The sequence below is a fragment of the Abramis brama genome (assembly GCF_963993115.1).
Source record: "Abramis brama genome assembly, chromosome: 3".
Classification (NCBI taxonomy): domain Eukaryota; kingdom Metazoa; phylum Chordata; class Actinopteri; order Cypriniformes; family Leuciscidae; genus Abramis; species Abramis brama.
The window spans coordinates 42,032,548-42,049,643 of NC_139965.1; the positions used below are offsets into that span (position 1 = coordinate 42,032,548).

At 39.8% G+C, this 17,096-nt stretch overlaps 2 protein-coding genes across 2 annotated transcripts; one reads left to right on the forward strand and one right to left on the reverse strand.

Annotated features, from left to right (window-relative positions):
* Positions 1 to 214: 214 nt before the first annotated feature.
* Positions 215 to 2,203, reverse strand: smim20 (small integral membrane protein 20). The gene is made up of 3 exons (XM_084109277.1): positions 2,019 to 2,203; positions 1,153 to 1,209; positions 215 to 667 (listed from the first exon to the last, which is right to left on the reverse strand). Exons 1-3 carry the CDS (start codon positions 2,125 to 2,127, stop codon positions 627 to 629), a joined length of 207 nt encoding a protein of 68 aa, XP_083965403.1. The 5' UTR covers positions 2,128 to 2,203; the 3' UTR covers positions 215 to 626.
* A 195-nt stretch (positions 2,204 to 2,398) lies between these two features.
* Positions 2,399 to 16,484, forward strand: plaa (phospholipase A2-activating protein). The gene is made up of 14 exons (XM_084109276.1): positions 2,399 to 2,621; positions 3,735 to 3,928; positions 4,032 to 4,132; positions 8,408 to 8,528; positions 8,708 to 8,875; positions 8,958 to 9,093; positions 9,181 to 9,350; positions 11,244 to 11,395; positions 11,554 to 11,773; positions 11,889 to 11,954; positions 12,046 to 12,117; positions 12,201 to 12,308; positions 14,356 to 14,523; positions 15,707 to 16,484. Exons 1-14 carry the CDS (start codon positions 2,473 to 2,475, stop codon positions 16,276 to 16,278), a joined length of 2,397 nt encoding a protein of 798 aa, XP_083965402.1. The 5' UTR covers positions 2,399 to 2,472; the 3' UTR covers positions 16,279 to 16,484.
* Positions 16,485 to 17,096: the final 612 nt, after the last annotated feature.

A 17,096-nucleotide genomic window follows, 5' to 3' on the forward strand; every position in this document is an offset into this window, starting at 1 on the left:
ACAAGTCTCCTGTGTGCAAATAGCAATATTAACAGAAAACAAAGGTTTTGTGTCAGATTTGAGGTTTTTAATAGAGGTTTCTCATTTGTGTAATACATTTTCATATAACGCATGATGAACTATAACCAAAGGTCTGAAAATATTCTTCCCAGAAGATGAAGTGTGACCGCCATCTAGTGGTCATATTTTTGTGAAACAAATAGGCAAGTTGAGGAACAGTTCGAAGATATTTTATTCATAATAGATAGAGAACAATATTATGTCACTCTGTACATACACCAGAATTAATTAACACAACTCATTAAAGTGATTCATGAACATAATATTTTTAAGTGCTGACTAACAAAGCAACACATTTTTAGGTTGTTGATCAGTCATTCTAGTTTCAATCCTATTCCCACACAACACACACACACACACACACACACACACACACACACACACACACACACACACACACACACACACACACACACACACACACACACACACACTTAAAGCCTCATTTGATGCATGGTGGCAAAAAGCTATTGTAAGTGTGTCACAAATATGCAATCCTGTTCACTGAGTTATAAATCAGTCCTCATGTTTATTAATTCAGTTTTCATCCACACATATCACTGGAATCATGATTTTGGCTTGTAGGGATCAGACCAGATCTTCACACCTAATTCAAATGGGACACATAACAGGACAATCATATAAAGACACTATTGTCTGTTAAATAGCATTCATTTGCAGTAGCACCTCAATGCAGTACACGAGATCCGGGGGGCGGAGTTGGATCCAGATATAAGGGGTGGAGATTGGTAGGTTTAGGGGTGGGTTTAGGGATTAAGGGGTGGAGATGGGTAGGTTTAGGGATCAGGGGGTGGAGATGGGTAGGTTTAGGTATATGTAAGGTGGGAGGAGTTGGATCTGGATCCGACTCCTCCCCATGGATTTCATGTTCTGCAGTGAGGACCATCTCTTGCAAATAAACTGTAGTAGGCTATGTACTAGAATCTATATTCCTGCCTCTAAACGATCCTACTTAAAGCTTCAAACTACTAATCACATGTGTGATGTCAGGTATCACATTTACTTGCTAACAGTGTAATAAATCAAACTCACAACACTTAACAGATATCATAAAGAGTGAGCATGACTTACCAACAGGCTGCACATCTGCTTGATTGACTCCAGATCGATTCGTCTTCTGGACCTGCTCTGTAAATACATGAACAACAATTCAGACTCCATTCAGAGAATTCAGACAACTTTTTATTTGGTAAATCTTAGCTCCCATTTTATTATTATTTTTTAAAGGTTTAAAACAATTAAAAAATGTTTTTTTTTTTTAATTTAATCTCAGTGTGGTATTTTTAAATATTATTTAAACATGTTAATATTTTGAATTGGATTAATTTTTTTGATTTGCTTTTATTTTAATTTGAGTTACAGTAATTGTTTTTGTCATGTTTACTCGTTTTTGTTTTTAAATGTCTGTATAGTTTTTATTAAGTTTTACTTTTTAGAGTTAGTTTATTTAGTTTTTTATTGCAGTACTTCAACTTAAGCTAAAGAATGAGAAATGTTGTCTTGGCAGCTTGCAGAAATAAAATACGTTTAAAAAACATTTTATATTATTTTATTTTAGTACATGTTTATTTTATTTCAAGTAATCAATGTAATTTGATTTAATTTTTTTGTAATTAATTATAATATAAAGTCTTATTAAGGTAACGTTACTTTAAAAATAGAAGTAATTTCCGTTTAATTCAGCGTAGATTAAAGACAGCAACACAACACATTCTACAGTCAGTCAGTGACGTATAATATAAATTCTTCACAAATAGTCTATTATTTACATTAATGCTTTCACTAACTTACCTGCACTGAAACTGATATACTGATTATAAGACTAATGGGTCACAAAATGCAATAGAACGTGATGTTATTTTAGATTACATAAATTTACAAACAACAACAACACATGTGCAGTGTCATAATGACTAACGTCAGTGATAAAGACTTACTGTAGTCTTCAGAGTGAGTGAGAGGGTGGAAAAATATAGGATAAAAAGCCACAGCCACAGCTGCAATAAAGCCTCCAAATATAAGCGTTATCCTCTTATTTGTGGACATGATTTTGACAGATTCACCTCATCCGAGGACAAAAATCAACTCAATATAGCTTTTCCGGGTTGAAGTTCACATCTTAAAAACAAGTTTAAAGTCTTCTATTAATCGACAGTTGTTCTATATTAAAAGTCTATATTCAAAATGATTCTCATTTTAAATATTATTTACATATATATGATATTATACTCGTAAAATGTTGTATGTGTTTTACAAATGTATGTGCCAACAGTATGGCAGAATAAGAATTGATAGCGGGACTTTTATTCTTTCGAATGTTCTCCCGTCATGCAGTGTGTGTAGTGTTGCTGTGTCAGTGCGTGCAGTGATCGCTGTCTTTCATCAGTAATAATGTCCGGTAGTAACTCATACAGACTGCGCTGCTCTCTGCCCGCGCACGAGATGGATGTCAGGGGTCTCGCCGCTGCCGCCTTTCCGGACGGAGCCTTTGTGTCCGTGTCCAGAGACCGAACCGCTCGGCTCTGGGTACCGAACCCGAGGTACATCTCCACCAGCTTCCTCCTCCTGCTGCTGCTGTGTATAATATCGTTACCCCGTTTACTTTTGTGTCCGTTGGTTACTAAGCTAAGCGGTTTACAGTTTGTAGAGTTAATGTTTTGAGATGGGCTGCCAAATCAAGTGAAATTTGCCAACTCATGAGCATCATATCTGAAACGAAACTGACCGGTGTTGGTTTCCTGACATACTACACTCCACTAATGTAACGTTAACGTTAAAGGAATAGTTCACCCTAAATGAATAAGAAATGATTTACTCACTGTCTTATTGTTCCAAACTCGTATGGATTTTCTTTCTTCCTGCATATTTTTTTTCCATATAAGTTAATGGCCGTAAAGGGTGACTCATAACGTTACATTGTTGACAGAATTGTCATTTTTGGGTGAACTGTCCCTTTAAACTTCTCTAAGCGTTCTCTGGATTCGATTTATATTAAATTAGACAAAAATTAAAAACAAATCATAAGTAAAACAAATAAATACAATTGTATTTATATACACTACAGCTCAAAAGTTTGGTGTCAGTATTTATATTTAAAAAAGAAAAAAAAAGAAGAAAATAATAGTTTTATTCTGCAAGGATGCATTAAATTGATCAAAAGTGACTGTAAAACTTTTACCTGATTACTTCAAATAAATGCTGTTCTTTTAAACTTTTTATTCATCAAAGAATCCTGAAGAAAATATTTTGACACACAAATATTAAGCAGAATAACTGTTTTCAATATTTATAACAATAATTGTTTGAACAGCAAATTAGCATATTAGAAGGTTTTATGAAGGATCATTTGACACTGAAGACTGGAGTAATAATGCTGACATTTCAGATTTGTCATCACAGGAATGAATTCCGTTTTAAATTATATTAAAATAGAAAATGGTTGTTTTGTAATTCACAATATTACTGTATTTACTCTATTTAATAAATGCAGCCTTGCTGAGTAAGATACTTCTTTAAAAAAAAAAATCTTACCAACCACAGACTTTTGAATAGTAGTGTATAAAGGATCAATTTTAAATGCATAATAAAAATAGTCCTATTAAAAAATGACATAAACACTGTTAACATAGCTACTCTTCTGTATTTTGTTGCAGTGAAAACCAGGCCTTTACTGAGATGCTCTGCATGAACGGCCACTCAAACTTTGTGTCTTGTGTGTGTATCATCGCTCCGAATGAAACATATCCCCGAGGGCTCATCGCCACTGGAGGACACGACAACAACATCTGTGTGTTTTCACTAGACCGACCAGACCCTCTGTTCACCCTCAAGGGTCACAAAAACACAGGTATTGTCCACTCCTAATTATTTATTACAGTGGTTTAACTGCATGCAGATGTTCTTGGAATGATTTCTGTACCCATTCCTGCTGTTTTTGTGTGTGTTTACAGTCTGCACACTCTCAGCTGGCAAATTTGGCACAATACTGAGTGGCTCATGGGACACTACAGCCAAAGTCTGGCTCGGAGAGAAGTGCATGATGACTTTACAGGTAAAATGCCAGGGTTCTTGTTCTTGGTATCCATTTGGTCCAATATCCATTTGGGAGCACAACATGTGCAGACTATCTTCCCAAATTGTTTTCACAAGTTCACACTTACTGTACATGCAGTCGTATAGAGTTAAAGGGATAGTTCAGCCAAAAAGGAAAATTCTGTCAATTTATCACCTGATGTCGTTCCAAACCCGTAAGATTTTCGTTCATCTTTGGAACACAAATAAAGATCTTTTTGATGAAATGTGAGAGATTTCTGTCCTTCCATTGACAGCTACGCAGCTACCACTTTGACACTTCAAAATGTTCATAAAGAGATCGTAAAACTAATCCATATGAATTAAGCGGTTTTGTCCAAATTTTCTGAAGAGACACGATTGCTTTATATGATGAACAGACTGAATTTAGGCTTTTATTCACATATAAACATTCATCAGCTCACACATACGTTGTGGTAAACGGAAGCTTAAGCATGTTTTCTTGACCACAAGAGCCAATGAGGTTCATTCTCGTGTTACGCAGCGCGTTTGAGCTTCAGCAAGAGCCAATGAGGTTCATTCTCGTGTTACGCAGCACGTTTGAGCTTCAGCAAGAACCAATGAGGTTCATTCTCGTGTTACGCAGCACGTTTGAGCTTCAGCAAGAACCAATGAGGTTCATTCTCGTGTTACGCAGCACGTTTGAGCTTCAGCAAGAGCCAATGAGGTTCATTCTCGTGTTACGCAGCGCGTTTGAACTTCAGCAAGAACCAATGAGGTTCATTCTCGTGTTACGCAGCGCGTTTGAGCTTCAGCAAGAACCAATGAGGTTCATTCTCGTGTTACGCAGCACGTTTGAGCTTCAGCAAGAACCAATGAGGTTCATTCTCGTGTTACGCAGCACGTTTGAGCTTCAGCAAGAGCCAATGAGGTTCATTCTCGTGTTACGCAGCACGTTTGAACTTCAGCAAGAACCAATGAGGTTCATTCTCGTGTTACGCAGTGCGTTTGAGCTTCAGCAAGAGCCAATGAGGTTCATTCTCGTGTTACGCAGCACGTTTGAACTTCAGCAAGAACCAATGAGGTTCATTCTCGTGTTACGCAGGGCGCTTGAGCTTCAGCAAGAGCCAATGAGGTTCATTCTCGTGTTACGCAGCGCGCTTGAGCTTCAGCAAGAGCCAATGAGGTTCATTCTCATGTTACGCAGCGCGCTTGAGCTTCAGCAAGAGCCAATGAGGTTCATTCTCGTGTTACGCAGCGCGCTTGAGCTTCAGCAAGAGCCAATGAGGTTCATTCTCGTGTTACGCAGCGCACTTGAGCTTCAGCAAGAGCCAATGAGGTTCATTCTCGTGTTATGCAGCGCGTTTGAGCTTCAGCAAGAGCCAATGAGGTTCATTCTTGTGTTACGCAGCGCACTTGAGCTTCAGCAAGAGCCAATGAGGTTCATTCTCGTGTTACGCAGCGCGTTTGAGCTTCAGCAAGAGCCAATGAGGTTCATTCTCGTGTTACGCAGCGCGTTTGAGCTTCAGCAAGAACCAGTGAGGTTCATTCTCGTGTTACGCAGCCAGTTTGAGCTTCAGCAAGAGCCAATGAGGTTCATTCTCGTGTTACGCAGTGCTTTTGAGCTTCAGCAAGAACCAATGAGGTTCATTCTCGTGTTACGCAGCCAGTTTGAGCTTCAGCAAGAGCCAATGAGGTTCATTCTCGTGTTACGCAGCACGTTTGAGCTTCAGCAAGAGCCAATGAGGTTCATTCTCGTGTTACGCAGCGCGTTTGAGTTTCAGCAAGAGCCAATGAGGTTCATTCTCGTGTTACGCAGCACGTTTGAGTTTCAGCGAGAACCAATGAGGTTCATTCTCGTGTTACGCAGCCAGTTTGAGCTTCAGCAAGAACCAATGAGGTTCATTCTCGTGTTACGCAGCGCGCTTCAGCTTCAGCAAGAGCCAATGAGGTTCATTCTCGTGTTACGCAGCGCGTTTGAGCTTCAGCAAGAGCCAATGAGGTTCATTCTCGTGTTACGCAGCGCGTTTGAGCTTCAGCAAGAGCCAATGAGGTTCATTCTCGTGTTACGCAGCACGTTTGAGCTTCAGCAAGAACCAATGAGGTTCATTCTCGTGTTACGCAGCCAGTTTGAGCTTCAGCAAGAACCAATGAGGTTCATTCTCGTGTTACGCAGCGCGCTTGAGCTTCAGCAAGAGCCAATGAGGTTCATTCTCGTGTTACGCAGCGCGTTTGAGCTTCAGCAAGAGCCAATGAGGTTCATTCTCGTGTTACGCAGCGCGTTTGAGCTTCAGCAAGAGCCAATGAGGTTCATTCTCGTGTTACGCAGCGCGTTTGAGCTTCAGCAAGAGCCAATGAGGTTCATTCTCGTGTTACGCAGCACGTTTGAGCTTCAGCAAGAGCCAATGAGGTTCATTCTCGTGTTACGCAATGCGTTTGAGCTTCAGCAAGAGCCAATGAGGTTCATTCTCGTGTTACGCAGCGCGTTTGAGATTCAGCAAGAGCCAATGAGGTTCATTCTCGTGTTACGCAGCGCGTTTGAGCTTCAGCAAGAGCCAATGAGGTTCATTCTCGTGTTACGCAGCGCGTTTGAGATTCAGCAAGAGCCAATGAGGTTCATTCTCGTGTTACGCAGCGCGTTTGAGCTTCAGCAAGAGCCAATGAGGTTCATTCTCGTGTTACGCAGCACGTTTGAGCTTCAGCAAGAGCCAATGAGGTTCATTCTCGTGTTACGCAGCACGTTTGAGCTTCAGCAAGAACCAGTGAGGTTCATTCTCGTGTTACGCAGCACGTTTGAGCTTCAGCAAGAACCAGTGAGGTTCATTCTCGTGTTACGCAGCACGTTTGAGCTTCAGCAAGAACCAGTGAGGTTCATTCTCGTGTTACGCAGCCAGTTTGAGCTTCAGCAAAAGCCAATGAGGTTCATTCTCGTGTTACGTAGCGCGTTTGAGCTTCAGCAAGAGCCAATGAGGTTCATTCTCGTGTTACGCAGCGCGTTTGAGCTTCAGCAAGAGCCAATGAGGTTCATTCTCGTGTTACGCAGCGCGCTTGAGCTTCAGCAAGAGCCAATGAGGTTCATTCTCGTGTTACGCAGCGCTTGAGCTTCAGCAAGAGCCAATGAGGTTCATTCTCGTGTTACGCAGCGCGCTTGAGCTTCAGCAAGAGCCAATGAGGTTCATTCTCGTGTTACGCAGCACGTTTGAGCTTCAGCAAGAGCCAATGAGGTTCATTCTCGTGTTACGCAGCGCGTTTGAGCTTCAGCAAGAACCAGTGAGGTTCATTCTCGTGTTACGCAGCACGTTTGAGCTTCAGCAAGAGGTTTGTTCTCGCGCATCAAGCAGACTTGGTTGAGCTTCTGTTTATGTTCGCTGATATGAACATGCTCTTTATGAACATTTTGAAGCGTTAAAGTGGTAGTTGCGTAGCTTCCAATGGAGGGACAGAAAGCTCTCGGATATCATCAGAAAGATCTTCATCTGTGTTCCGAAGATGAATGAAAGTCTTACTGGTTTGGAACAACATGAGGGTGAGAAATTAATGACAGAATTTTAATTTTTGGGTCAACTATTCCTTTAAGTATGCTGTCCGAAGGGAGGGCTCCGAGCTCGGAATTTGCTCTGAACCCAGAGTACCCCCCCATCCTTGACTAGCATAGGAACAACCTTAAAAGTGGCGTGGAAGTGGTGGAGGGATGCTGCAATTCTGTCACAGGACAGAGGTGAGAGACGCCTATAAATGCGAGTCTCTTCTTACGCTGATTGGTTGGATTACCTAAACGTACTCCTTCAGAACTTTGTTAAATAAACTTCATTATGAGTAACTTGAGAAGTGAAATTTTTATTTTTATTTTGCCAAAATAAAAGCAATATGGTTTAAAATGAAGAAATTAAGATAATATAAATAATATATATTAGTATGGAAATGTTAGTTTTTTTATTAATTTTAATATATTAATAAATCTATTATATTTTACACAATTTTTTAACAGTAAAATAAAAATATTACAATTTTATTTTTAATAATAATTATAGTCACATTGACATATAATAAAAAAATGTTTTGTCCAAATTGGACCAGGAGGGTTTTTATTGGTATTTTTATCAGTAATTGCAAAAATAGAAATAAAAAAATCACATCGTTCAGCCTTACATCACAGCTTTTCTTAAATATGTCCCCCTCCCCCCACACTGTCTCTTTAAGAGGGAGATCAGATACGCTCTTATTGCTTGCAATCGATTCCAGTACAGTGTGAATATGTGCTGACTGGTTTTCCTCTGTTATTGCTGCTCCTCAGGGACACACGGCTGCTGTATGGGCCGTGCTCATTTTACCGGATCAGGGCTTAATGCTGTCTGGATCAGCTGACAAGACCATCAAGCTATGGAAAGCTGGTCGCTGCGAGAACACCTACACTGGTACATTGGCGCAACTGATACCTCTAATGCTCTTTACAAGACAACATTGATGCTGAATATAGAAACTGTGGAGCTTGTTTAGTTTTTACAGCTCTCCAGAAGGGGTCACCATTTGTAAAGATTGTGGCACGGGTGAAATGCAATGTTTGACTGAGATATTTGAAATGTGTGTCCTGCAGGTCATGAGGACTGTGTGCGAGGGCTCGCGGTGATAAACGACGTGGAGTTTTTCTCCTGCAGTAATGACGCCAGTATAAGACGGTGGATGGTGACGGGTGAATGCGTGCAGATTTACTACGGTCACACTAACTATATCTACAGCCTTGCTGTCTTTCCTAACGGACAAGGTGATTACCTTTAGTTTTGTTGTATGTTTGATACATTTTTGTGCATAAAATCCTATATTGTCTTCTTTTTTTCCTGTCATAGACTTCATAAGCTCAGGAGAGGACAGGACACTGAGGGTGTGGAGGAAAGGGGAATGTTCCCAGACTATCCGTCTTCCTGCCCAGTCAGTGTGGTGCTGCTGTATTCTGCCTAATGGAGACATTGCTGTGGGAGCCAGGTATACATACTATTTCTGCTTCATTTATTTAAACTAGTTGCAATTTATTAGCCTGCATGAGGCTGAGCGTTTCACATTTCTCTGAAGCGATGGCATTATCCGCATCTTCACTGAGAGCGAAGATCGTGTAGCAAGTGCTCAGGACGTGCAGGCTTTTGAGGATGAGCTCTCCAAAGCCATCATCGATCCCAAGACTGGAGACTTGGGGGACATCAAGATCGAGGAATTACCTGGGAGAGAACACCTCAGTGAAGCAGGTAAGCCTTGTACACATGCAGTGTTTTCAAGAACATTAAGCAGATGTGTTTGCTTAAAATGGATCTTAAGTATATAAACATAAAATAGACTACCATTTAAGATTATACCATTCAAGATTATGGAGTTTTAAAAGAAATTCATACTTTTATTCACAAAGGCATTAATTAAAAGGGACAGTAAAGACATTTATAAAAGTTTTTTTTAGTCAAATAAATGCTGTTATTTTGAACTTTGTATTAATCACAGAATCCTGAAAAAAAGAAGCCCTTTTACACAAAAAATATTAAGCAGCACAACTGTTTTTAAAATTGATCAAATTGATCTTGAGCACCAAATCAGCATATTAGAATGATTTCTGAAGGATCATGTGACACTGAAGACTGGAGTAATGATGCGGATTTTGCAGGAATACCATTTGCAGGAATAAATTACATTTTAAAAATAGTTATTTTAAAATGTAATAATATCTCACAATATTACAGTTTTTACTGTATTCTTATTCAAATAAGTGCAGCCTTGGTGAGCATAAGAGACTTCTTTTTTTCTTTTGTTTTACATAAAAAAATCTTACCAACCTCTTTTGAAAGGTAGTGTATATTTGTATGTATATAAGTATTATATTATGTTATATTTAGTGCTGTCAATCGATTAATATAAATAATTAGATTAATCACACATTTATTCTGAGATTAATCACAATTAAAAACACTTTTATCACAATTATTGTAATGTTATAATTTCACAGTTAATCTCCAAATTAATGTAGAGACGGCATAAAGACAGTATATTTTAAATACTTGTTTAATGGCATCTTTTTATGAATGAAGGCCAGTATAACTGATACTAATACAGCTACTGATGTCTCCATAAAAAATATTTTGACCCCCAATTTTAAACATTAATTATAGCCATTCAACATTACAGTGTAATTGAAAGCTATACATTTTAAATAGGCTTCAAAAACTATAACAACGTTCTCTTTTGTCTTGTCGCGCTTGAATAGTTTAAAAGCATTTGCATGAATAAGAGAGTGGTCATAATGTAAAACAGGAAAAGGATGCTGCATTAATTGCGTTAAATATTTCTAACGCGTTAATCCTGAAAAAATAATCGCATGCGTTAACTTGTTAATGTTGACAGCATTAGTTATATTATATTATAAGCAGTGTTGGGGAAAGTTAAATTAAAATATTGTGTTACTCCTTTAAAAAGTGAATACATGCTTTACTTAGTTACTTTTAAAGAAAAGTAATGCGTTACATTACTTTTGCGTTACTTCTCACCTGGGCTGGACTTGTTTTTGTTTCTTTAACAAAAAAGTTCTAATTTTGGGCAAATGTTCTACGTTTTGGCCAAAATTTAAATAATAAGGCTGAAGGAAATGCAAATTCACGTGTACAGTAGAGGGCGCAGCTCAAACAATCTTTTCAGTTTAACTGAATCATCGAAGGTCAGCAGCAAGTACATTGTTCAATAAAGTGAGATTAAATGCATACAAATATTTGTTTTATTTAACATTATTGGAGGTTTGCGTAGTATTCTGATTTTGCATTTCACTGATTTTATTAATTTTGAGAAATTCTGAATCTCTTTTTTTTGCCAGTTAGATGCTCACATTCAGTCTAGAACTACAATAGCCATCAATTTCTCTCAAAATGAGGACAGAAAAGGTGTCAGTCATGAAATGGGAAAACAAAGTAACTTGCGTTACTTGTTTGAAAAAGTAACTCAGATATTTTGTTGCAAATTTAAAAGTAATGCATTTACTAGTTACTTGAAAAAAGTAATCTGATTACGTAACTCGAGTTACTTATAATGCGTTACACCCAACACTGATTATAAGTTTATATAAAATCTAAATGTTCGCTCCCTGTATTATGGTATATTTTTAGGGAATCGTGATGGACAGACGCGGCTCATAAAGGAGGGTTCTAATGTTGAAGCGTATCAGTGGAGCATGAGTGACGAACGCTGGGTGAAGATTGGAGATGTAGTGGGCGGGTCTTCTCAGCAAAGTTCAAAGCGAGTGATGTATGAAGGCAAGGTGAGACACTAGTAGATTTTGCTCAAGTTGTAGTTTGTATGGTCTGTCATTGGTTTGAAGTTAATCTTTGTTTAATGTCGAACGTTGATACTGAACAGAGGTTAAACCATAATCAAGTTGCAATCATGTTGTAAGCTCTGTGCTTTCTCTGCCTGAAGGAGTACGACTTTGTCTTCACCATCGATGTGAATGAGGGCGGTCCACCCATGAAGCTGCCTTATAATGTGACCGATGACCCCTGGCTAGTAGCTCACAACTTCCTGGAGAAGAATGACCTGAGCCCCATGTTCTTGGATCAGGTGGCTAATTTCATCATCGAAAACACTAAAGGCCAGACTCTTGGGCCAGCCCCCGCCTCGGTCGCAGACCCCTTCACAGGTAACCGGATCACTTATAAATACCTGGTGTGGTGTATATTCACGTACACACACCTTGTTCGGTTGAAGGTAAAGACTGAAGTGTGTTTAATACTGTATTCCTCCTGTGTTCTCAGGTGCAGGGCGGTACATCCCAGGTTCAGGAGAAGGCAGCCACGGATTTGGTGTTGATCCTTTCACAGGTAAGCTTTTTTTGAATAGCACTTGTTATTTTCTAATATGAAAACAAAGGTTGTTGTAGATTATGAGAGATGTTTGTATTTATTTGTGCAGGAGCTGGTCGGTATATTCCCGGGTCAGAATCCACAGGCACAGTGCATTCAGGCGGAGCTGATCCTTTTACTGGTAACATACAGATATGTGCAAATACACAGCGCCACACTCGCACATGGATCATGTGCACTAATGTACCTCTCGATCCTCTCCAGGTGGCAGTGCCTATTCCTCTTCCTCTCGCCAGAAAGCTACAACAAACATCTTTTTCCCCAATACCGATGGAGTTATGTTTGAACAGGCGAATATCACTCAGATTCTTGGTAAGTGACACTTTTACATCCGAATTTTACTTAATCAAAGTCTCGGCTTCAGCTCTAAGATGTAAGGTGGGCCACAGGCTTTTCAGGTTGGGTTGAAAAATGGCAAAAAAGTGTCATAAAGTAACATAATACAATGCTAATAACATGGTATTCTGTGAAGCAGTGTTATTTTAGTATTATTGATACTATTAAAGTTTTTAATATTTATTTTATTTCAAGAAATCATTTTGTTTTTTGTTAAACTTAATTATAAAAACCCTGCTATACAGTGAGGAAAATAAGTATTTGAACACCCTGCTATTTTGCAAGTTCTCCCACTTGGAAATCATGGAGGGGTCTGAAATTGTCATCGTAGGTGCATGTCCACTGTGAGAGACATAATCTAAAAAAAAATCCAGAAATCACAATATATGATTTTTTAACTATTTATTTGTATGATACAGCTGCAAATAAGTATTTGAACACCTGTCTATCAGCTAGAATTCTGACCCTCAAAGACCTGTTAGTCTGCCTTTAAAATGTCCACCTCCACTCCATTTATTATCCTAAATTAGATGCACCTGTTTGAGGTCGTTAGCTGCATAAAGACACCTGTCCACCCCATACAATCAGTAAGAATCCAACTACTAACATGGCCAAGACCAAAGAGCTGTCCAAAGACACTAGAGACAAAATTGTACACCTCCACAGGGCTGGAAAGGGCTACGGGGAAATTGCCAAGCAGCTTGGTGAAAAAAGGTCCACTGTTGGAGCAATCATTAGAAAATGGAAGAAGCTAAACATGACTGTCAATCTCCCTCGGACTGGGGCTCCATGCAAGATCTCACCTCGTGGGGTCTCAATGATCCTAAGAAAGGTGAGAAATCAGCCCAGAACTACACGGGAGGAGCTGGTCAATGACCTGAAAAGAGCTGGGACCACCGTTTCCAAGGTTACTGTTGGTAATACACTAAGACGTCATGGTTTGAAATCATGCATGGCACGGAAGGTTCCCCTGCTTAAACCAGCACATGTCAAGGCCCGTCTTAAGTTTGCCAATGACCATTTGGATGATCCAGAGGAGTCATGGGAGAAAGTCATGTGGTCAGATGAGACCAAAATAGAACTTTTTGGTCTTAATTCCACTAAACGTGTTTGGAGGAAGAAGAATGATGAGTACCATCCCAAGAACACCATCCCTACTGTGAAGCATGGGGGTGGTAGCATCATGCTTTGGGGGTGTTTTTCTGCACATGGGACAGGGCGACTGCACTGTATTAAGGAGAGGATGACCGGGGCCATGTATTGCGAGATTTTGGGGAACAACCTCCTTCCCTCAGTTAGAGCATTGAAGATGGGTCGAGGCTGGGTCTTCCAACATGACAATGACCCGAAGCACACAGCCAGGATAACCAAGGAGTGGCTCTGTAAGAAGCATATCAAGGTTCTGGCGTGGCCTAGCCAGTCTCCAGACCTAAACCCAATAGAGAATCTTTGGAGGGAGCTCAAACTCCGTGTTTCTCAGCGACAGCCCAGAAACCTGACTGATCTAGAGAAGATCTGTGTGGAGGAGTGGGCCAGAATCCCTCCTGCAGTGTGTGCAAACGTGGTGAAAAACTACAGGAAACGTTTGACCTCTGTAATTGCAAACAAAGGCTACTGTACCAAATATTAACATTGATTTTCTCAGGTGTTCAAATACTTATTTGCAGCTGTATCATACAAATAAATAGTTAAAAAATCATACATTGTGATTTCTGGATTTTTTTTTTTAGATTATGTCTCTCACAGTGGACATGCACCTACGATGACAATTTCAGACCCCTCCATGATTTCTAAGTGGGAGAACTTGCAAAATAGCAGGGTGTTCAAATACTTATTTTCCTCACTGTATATGAATGTATGCGTGTATGCATTAAAGTGTTTTTGACTTCATCTCCGTGGGACCTTCGTGATTGGGTGGTCCAGGCCCCTCTGGAGAGCCGGGCTGCTCAATCGATAATGTCATACTTGCTGACAATAACCTCTCTTGTATTCCCACATAACATTTCCCCAATATCACGTATAGGTAAGCTTCGGGAGCTGAACAACGATGCTCCTGCGGACCATAAGCTGAGTGACACAGCATTGGACTGTCTGGAGAAGTTGTTAATGCTAGTTTCAGACCCGAAGAGTCAGGAACAGCCCACAGCAGATCAGATCAGTGTTCTCTGGAGGACTAGCCACTGGCCAGAAGGCAAGACATTGAGATTACTTTATTAATTTTTTTTTATAAACAAGTCACTATACTACCAATGTTTAGCAAAGAATCACTGAGGGCAAGGGTGTCCAATCCTGCTCCTGGAGGTCAAGGTCCAGCACAGTTTAGCTACCTTCAACCCTAATGAAACCAATCATCATGGTTTCAGAATTACACCTACTAGTCAGGTATGTTAGAGACTCTGCTGGAAGATGGCCCACCAGAAGCAGGATTGGACACCCCTGACTAGTTTGTTTGAAGCATTTGATTCGGAACCTGGGGCCAGTTGTATATCTAGTTGTATATCTACTTTTTGTCTTAAAGAAAAATAGATACTAACTAAATGCTAATCCAGATACATTTAAAAACTGCATTTTCGTTTAAAAATGCTCTCTATCCACACTAGCGTTTTCACTAGCGAAAACAGGTGAATAGCACATAACGGGCACAATACCTATATAAACATGAATATGTATTGGTACAATATGCGTCACATGACTAAACGTACATCATCGTTTTTTTAAATACCTCCGTTTTGACAGTCCACACTACAGCGCAAAAACTGCGTTTTCAGATGTATCTACTTTGGAGAGCGTTTTCAAAAAGCTTAGTTTTGGTTTGGACGGAAGGTCAAAACGGAGAGAAAAAGATGCGTTTTCAAACGAAAACGTATTAGTGTGGACAAGGCGCAATTGCAAACAAAGGCTACTGTACCAAATATTAACATTGATTTTCTCAGGTGTTCAAATACTTATTTGCAGCTGTATCATACAAATAAATAGTTAAAAAATCATACATTGTGATTTCTGGATTTTTTTTTTTTAGATTATGTCTCTCACAGTGGACATGCACCTACGATGACAATTTTTCATGTATAAAAATACAATATAAACATGTAAGCAGTTTATGCAACTGGCCACTGGGGCGCTTTCTCCTTTGAATTTGATTCGGGAAACAAGCTAAACTCCTAGTGCGCAATTTTTTTCCAATTTTTTTTAATAATCCATTACACTCTGATGTATGTCTTAATACAGAAGAAAAGATCTTTTGCTACTTCTGTTTCACCGTGACTTTAATCAAAGATTGTTTCTCTGTAAATCAAAATAGCCCATCAAACAGATTGCAGTAAGTACTATAGTAAAGCTCAATCAATTTAATCCGTCATCATCTCCCTCCTCAGACATTGTCTTCCCTGTGTTGGACATCCTGCGCTTGGCTGTGCGCCATCCTGAAGTCAATGCCCAGCTTTGTGGCGGGACAGAGGGTGCCAGTCTTTGTAACCATCTCCTGGGTCTCATGACCCCCGAAGGCAGGCCTGCAAATCAAATGCTGGCGCTCCGCACTCTCTGCAACTGTTTCTCTGGGTCCCACGGCCGCGCTCTCCTCTTGGGGCACCGTGACACAGTCCTGTCCCGGGCCGGAGACCTCCGCGCCGTCTGCAACAAGAACATCCACGTGGCGCTGGCTACCCTGCTGCTCAACTACGCTGGAAGGTTGTACGGTCAACCCGCTGAGATCGAGGCCAAGGCACAGTGCTTATCAGTGGCTAGCACTGCCTTAGAGGTCGTACAGGACAAAGAGGCCGTCTTCAGGCTGCTCGTGGCCCTGGGGACCACAGTGGCCGGGGACAACACCGCAAAGGACCTTGCTCGATCTTTGGGTGTCAACTCTCAGATTTCTAAATACGCCAGGGTCTCTGAGCCGGCTAAAGTGGGCGAGTGCTGCCGACTAGTGATCGATGAACTGCAGTGATGTCGGGAAGGTGTCAAAGGACGCAACCGTCGTCTTCTCCTTCTATTACTACACCACCATGATAAAACCACCATCTTTCAGATCTCTTAAACCCCAATCTCTATATCATTAGTTTGTATTTAAATTTTCACATTTTGATGCTGAATGGATATGAATGAATGCATGATGTGAATAAACACTGGTGATTAATCTAAATCATTCTTAAAGCAAGACTCATGTTATTGATGTAGATCGGTGGTTCTCAACCTTTTTGACACGAAGGCCCCCTCGTTGTCCAACACAATATTTTTAGGCTAAACCCACGTCTGCACCAGACTACACGCATGACGTGACAAAGTTAAAGAGAGCCCATTATAATCAGTGATACTGTCTACACTGGATGTGGCGCCAAGTTACGACATCGGTTCCATTTCTGATGTACTCCATTCCATGCATTTGCACTACTTCCAACAACAGGACATATGGATTTAGAACTTTCTGTTTTGACAAGTATAGTAAGGACCTGGTGTAGACAAACTGTAAGATATTTCTGGTGTTTCTGCTTTAATTGACAAAGCTGCTTGTTTTCAAACCTTTTTTATTAACGGAAACTAGTAGTATTGATGTATTAAATGAATGAACCATTAATTTTGTGATTCCAGACGTTTCTAGAACTGTACAGTATGTTCTTGAATAAAGGCCAATAACTATAAAATAGTTATTGGAGAAAAAAATAAATAAACTCAGTTTAGATATGATTTTATTTCAATTGAAATTATTTTCATATATTAATAATATTAATAATTATCCTGTGGCTTAATATCAATTCATAATATTAA

Bases quoted from the DNA above. Each gene is read 5' to 3' on its own strand.
- smim20 (XM_084109277.1), bottom strand. From the start codon at position 2,127: ATGTCCACAAATAAGAGGATAACGCTTATATTTGGAGGCTTTATTGCA. The intron at 1,210-2,018 runs GTAAGTCTTTAT...ATGTATTTACAG, and splicing joins CACTCACTCTGAAGACTACA to AGCAGGTCCAGAAGACGAAT. The intron at 668-1,152 runs GTAAGTCATGCT...CATTTGAATTAG, and splicing joins AGCAGATGTGCAGCCTGTTG to GTGTGAAGATCTGGTCTGAT.
- plaa (XM_084109276.1), top strand. From the start codon at position 2,473: ATGTCCGGTAGTAACTCATACAGACTGCGCTGCTCTCTGCCCGCGCAC. The intron at 9,094-9,180 runs GTATACATACTA...ATTTCTCTGAAG, and splicing joins GACATTGCTGTGGGAGCCAG to CGATGGCATTATCCGCATCT. The intron at 14,524-15,706 runs GCAAGACATTGA...CTCCCTCCTCAG, and splicing joins GACTAGCCACTGGCCAGAAG to ACATTGTCTTCCCTGTGTTG.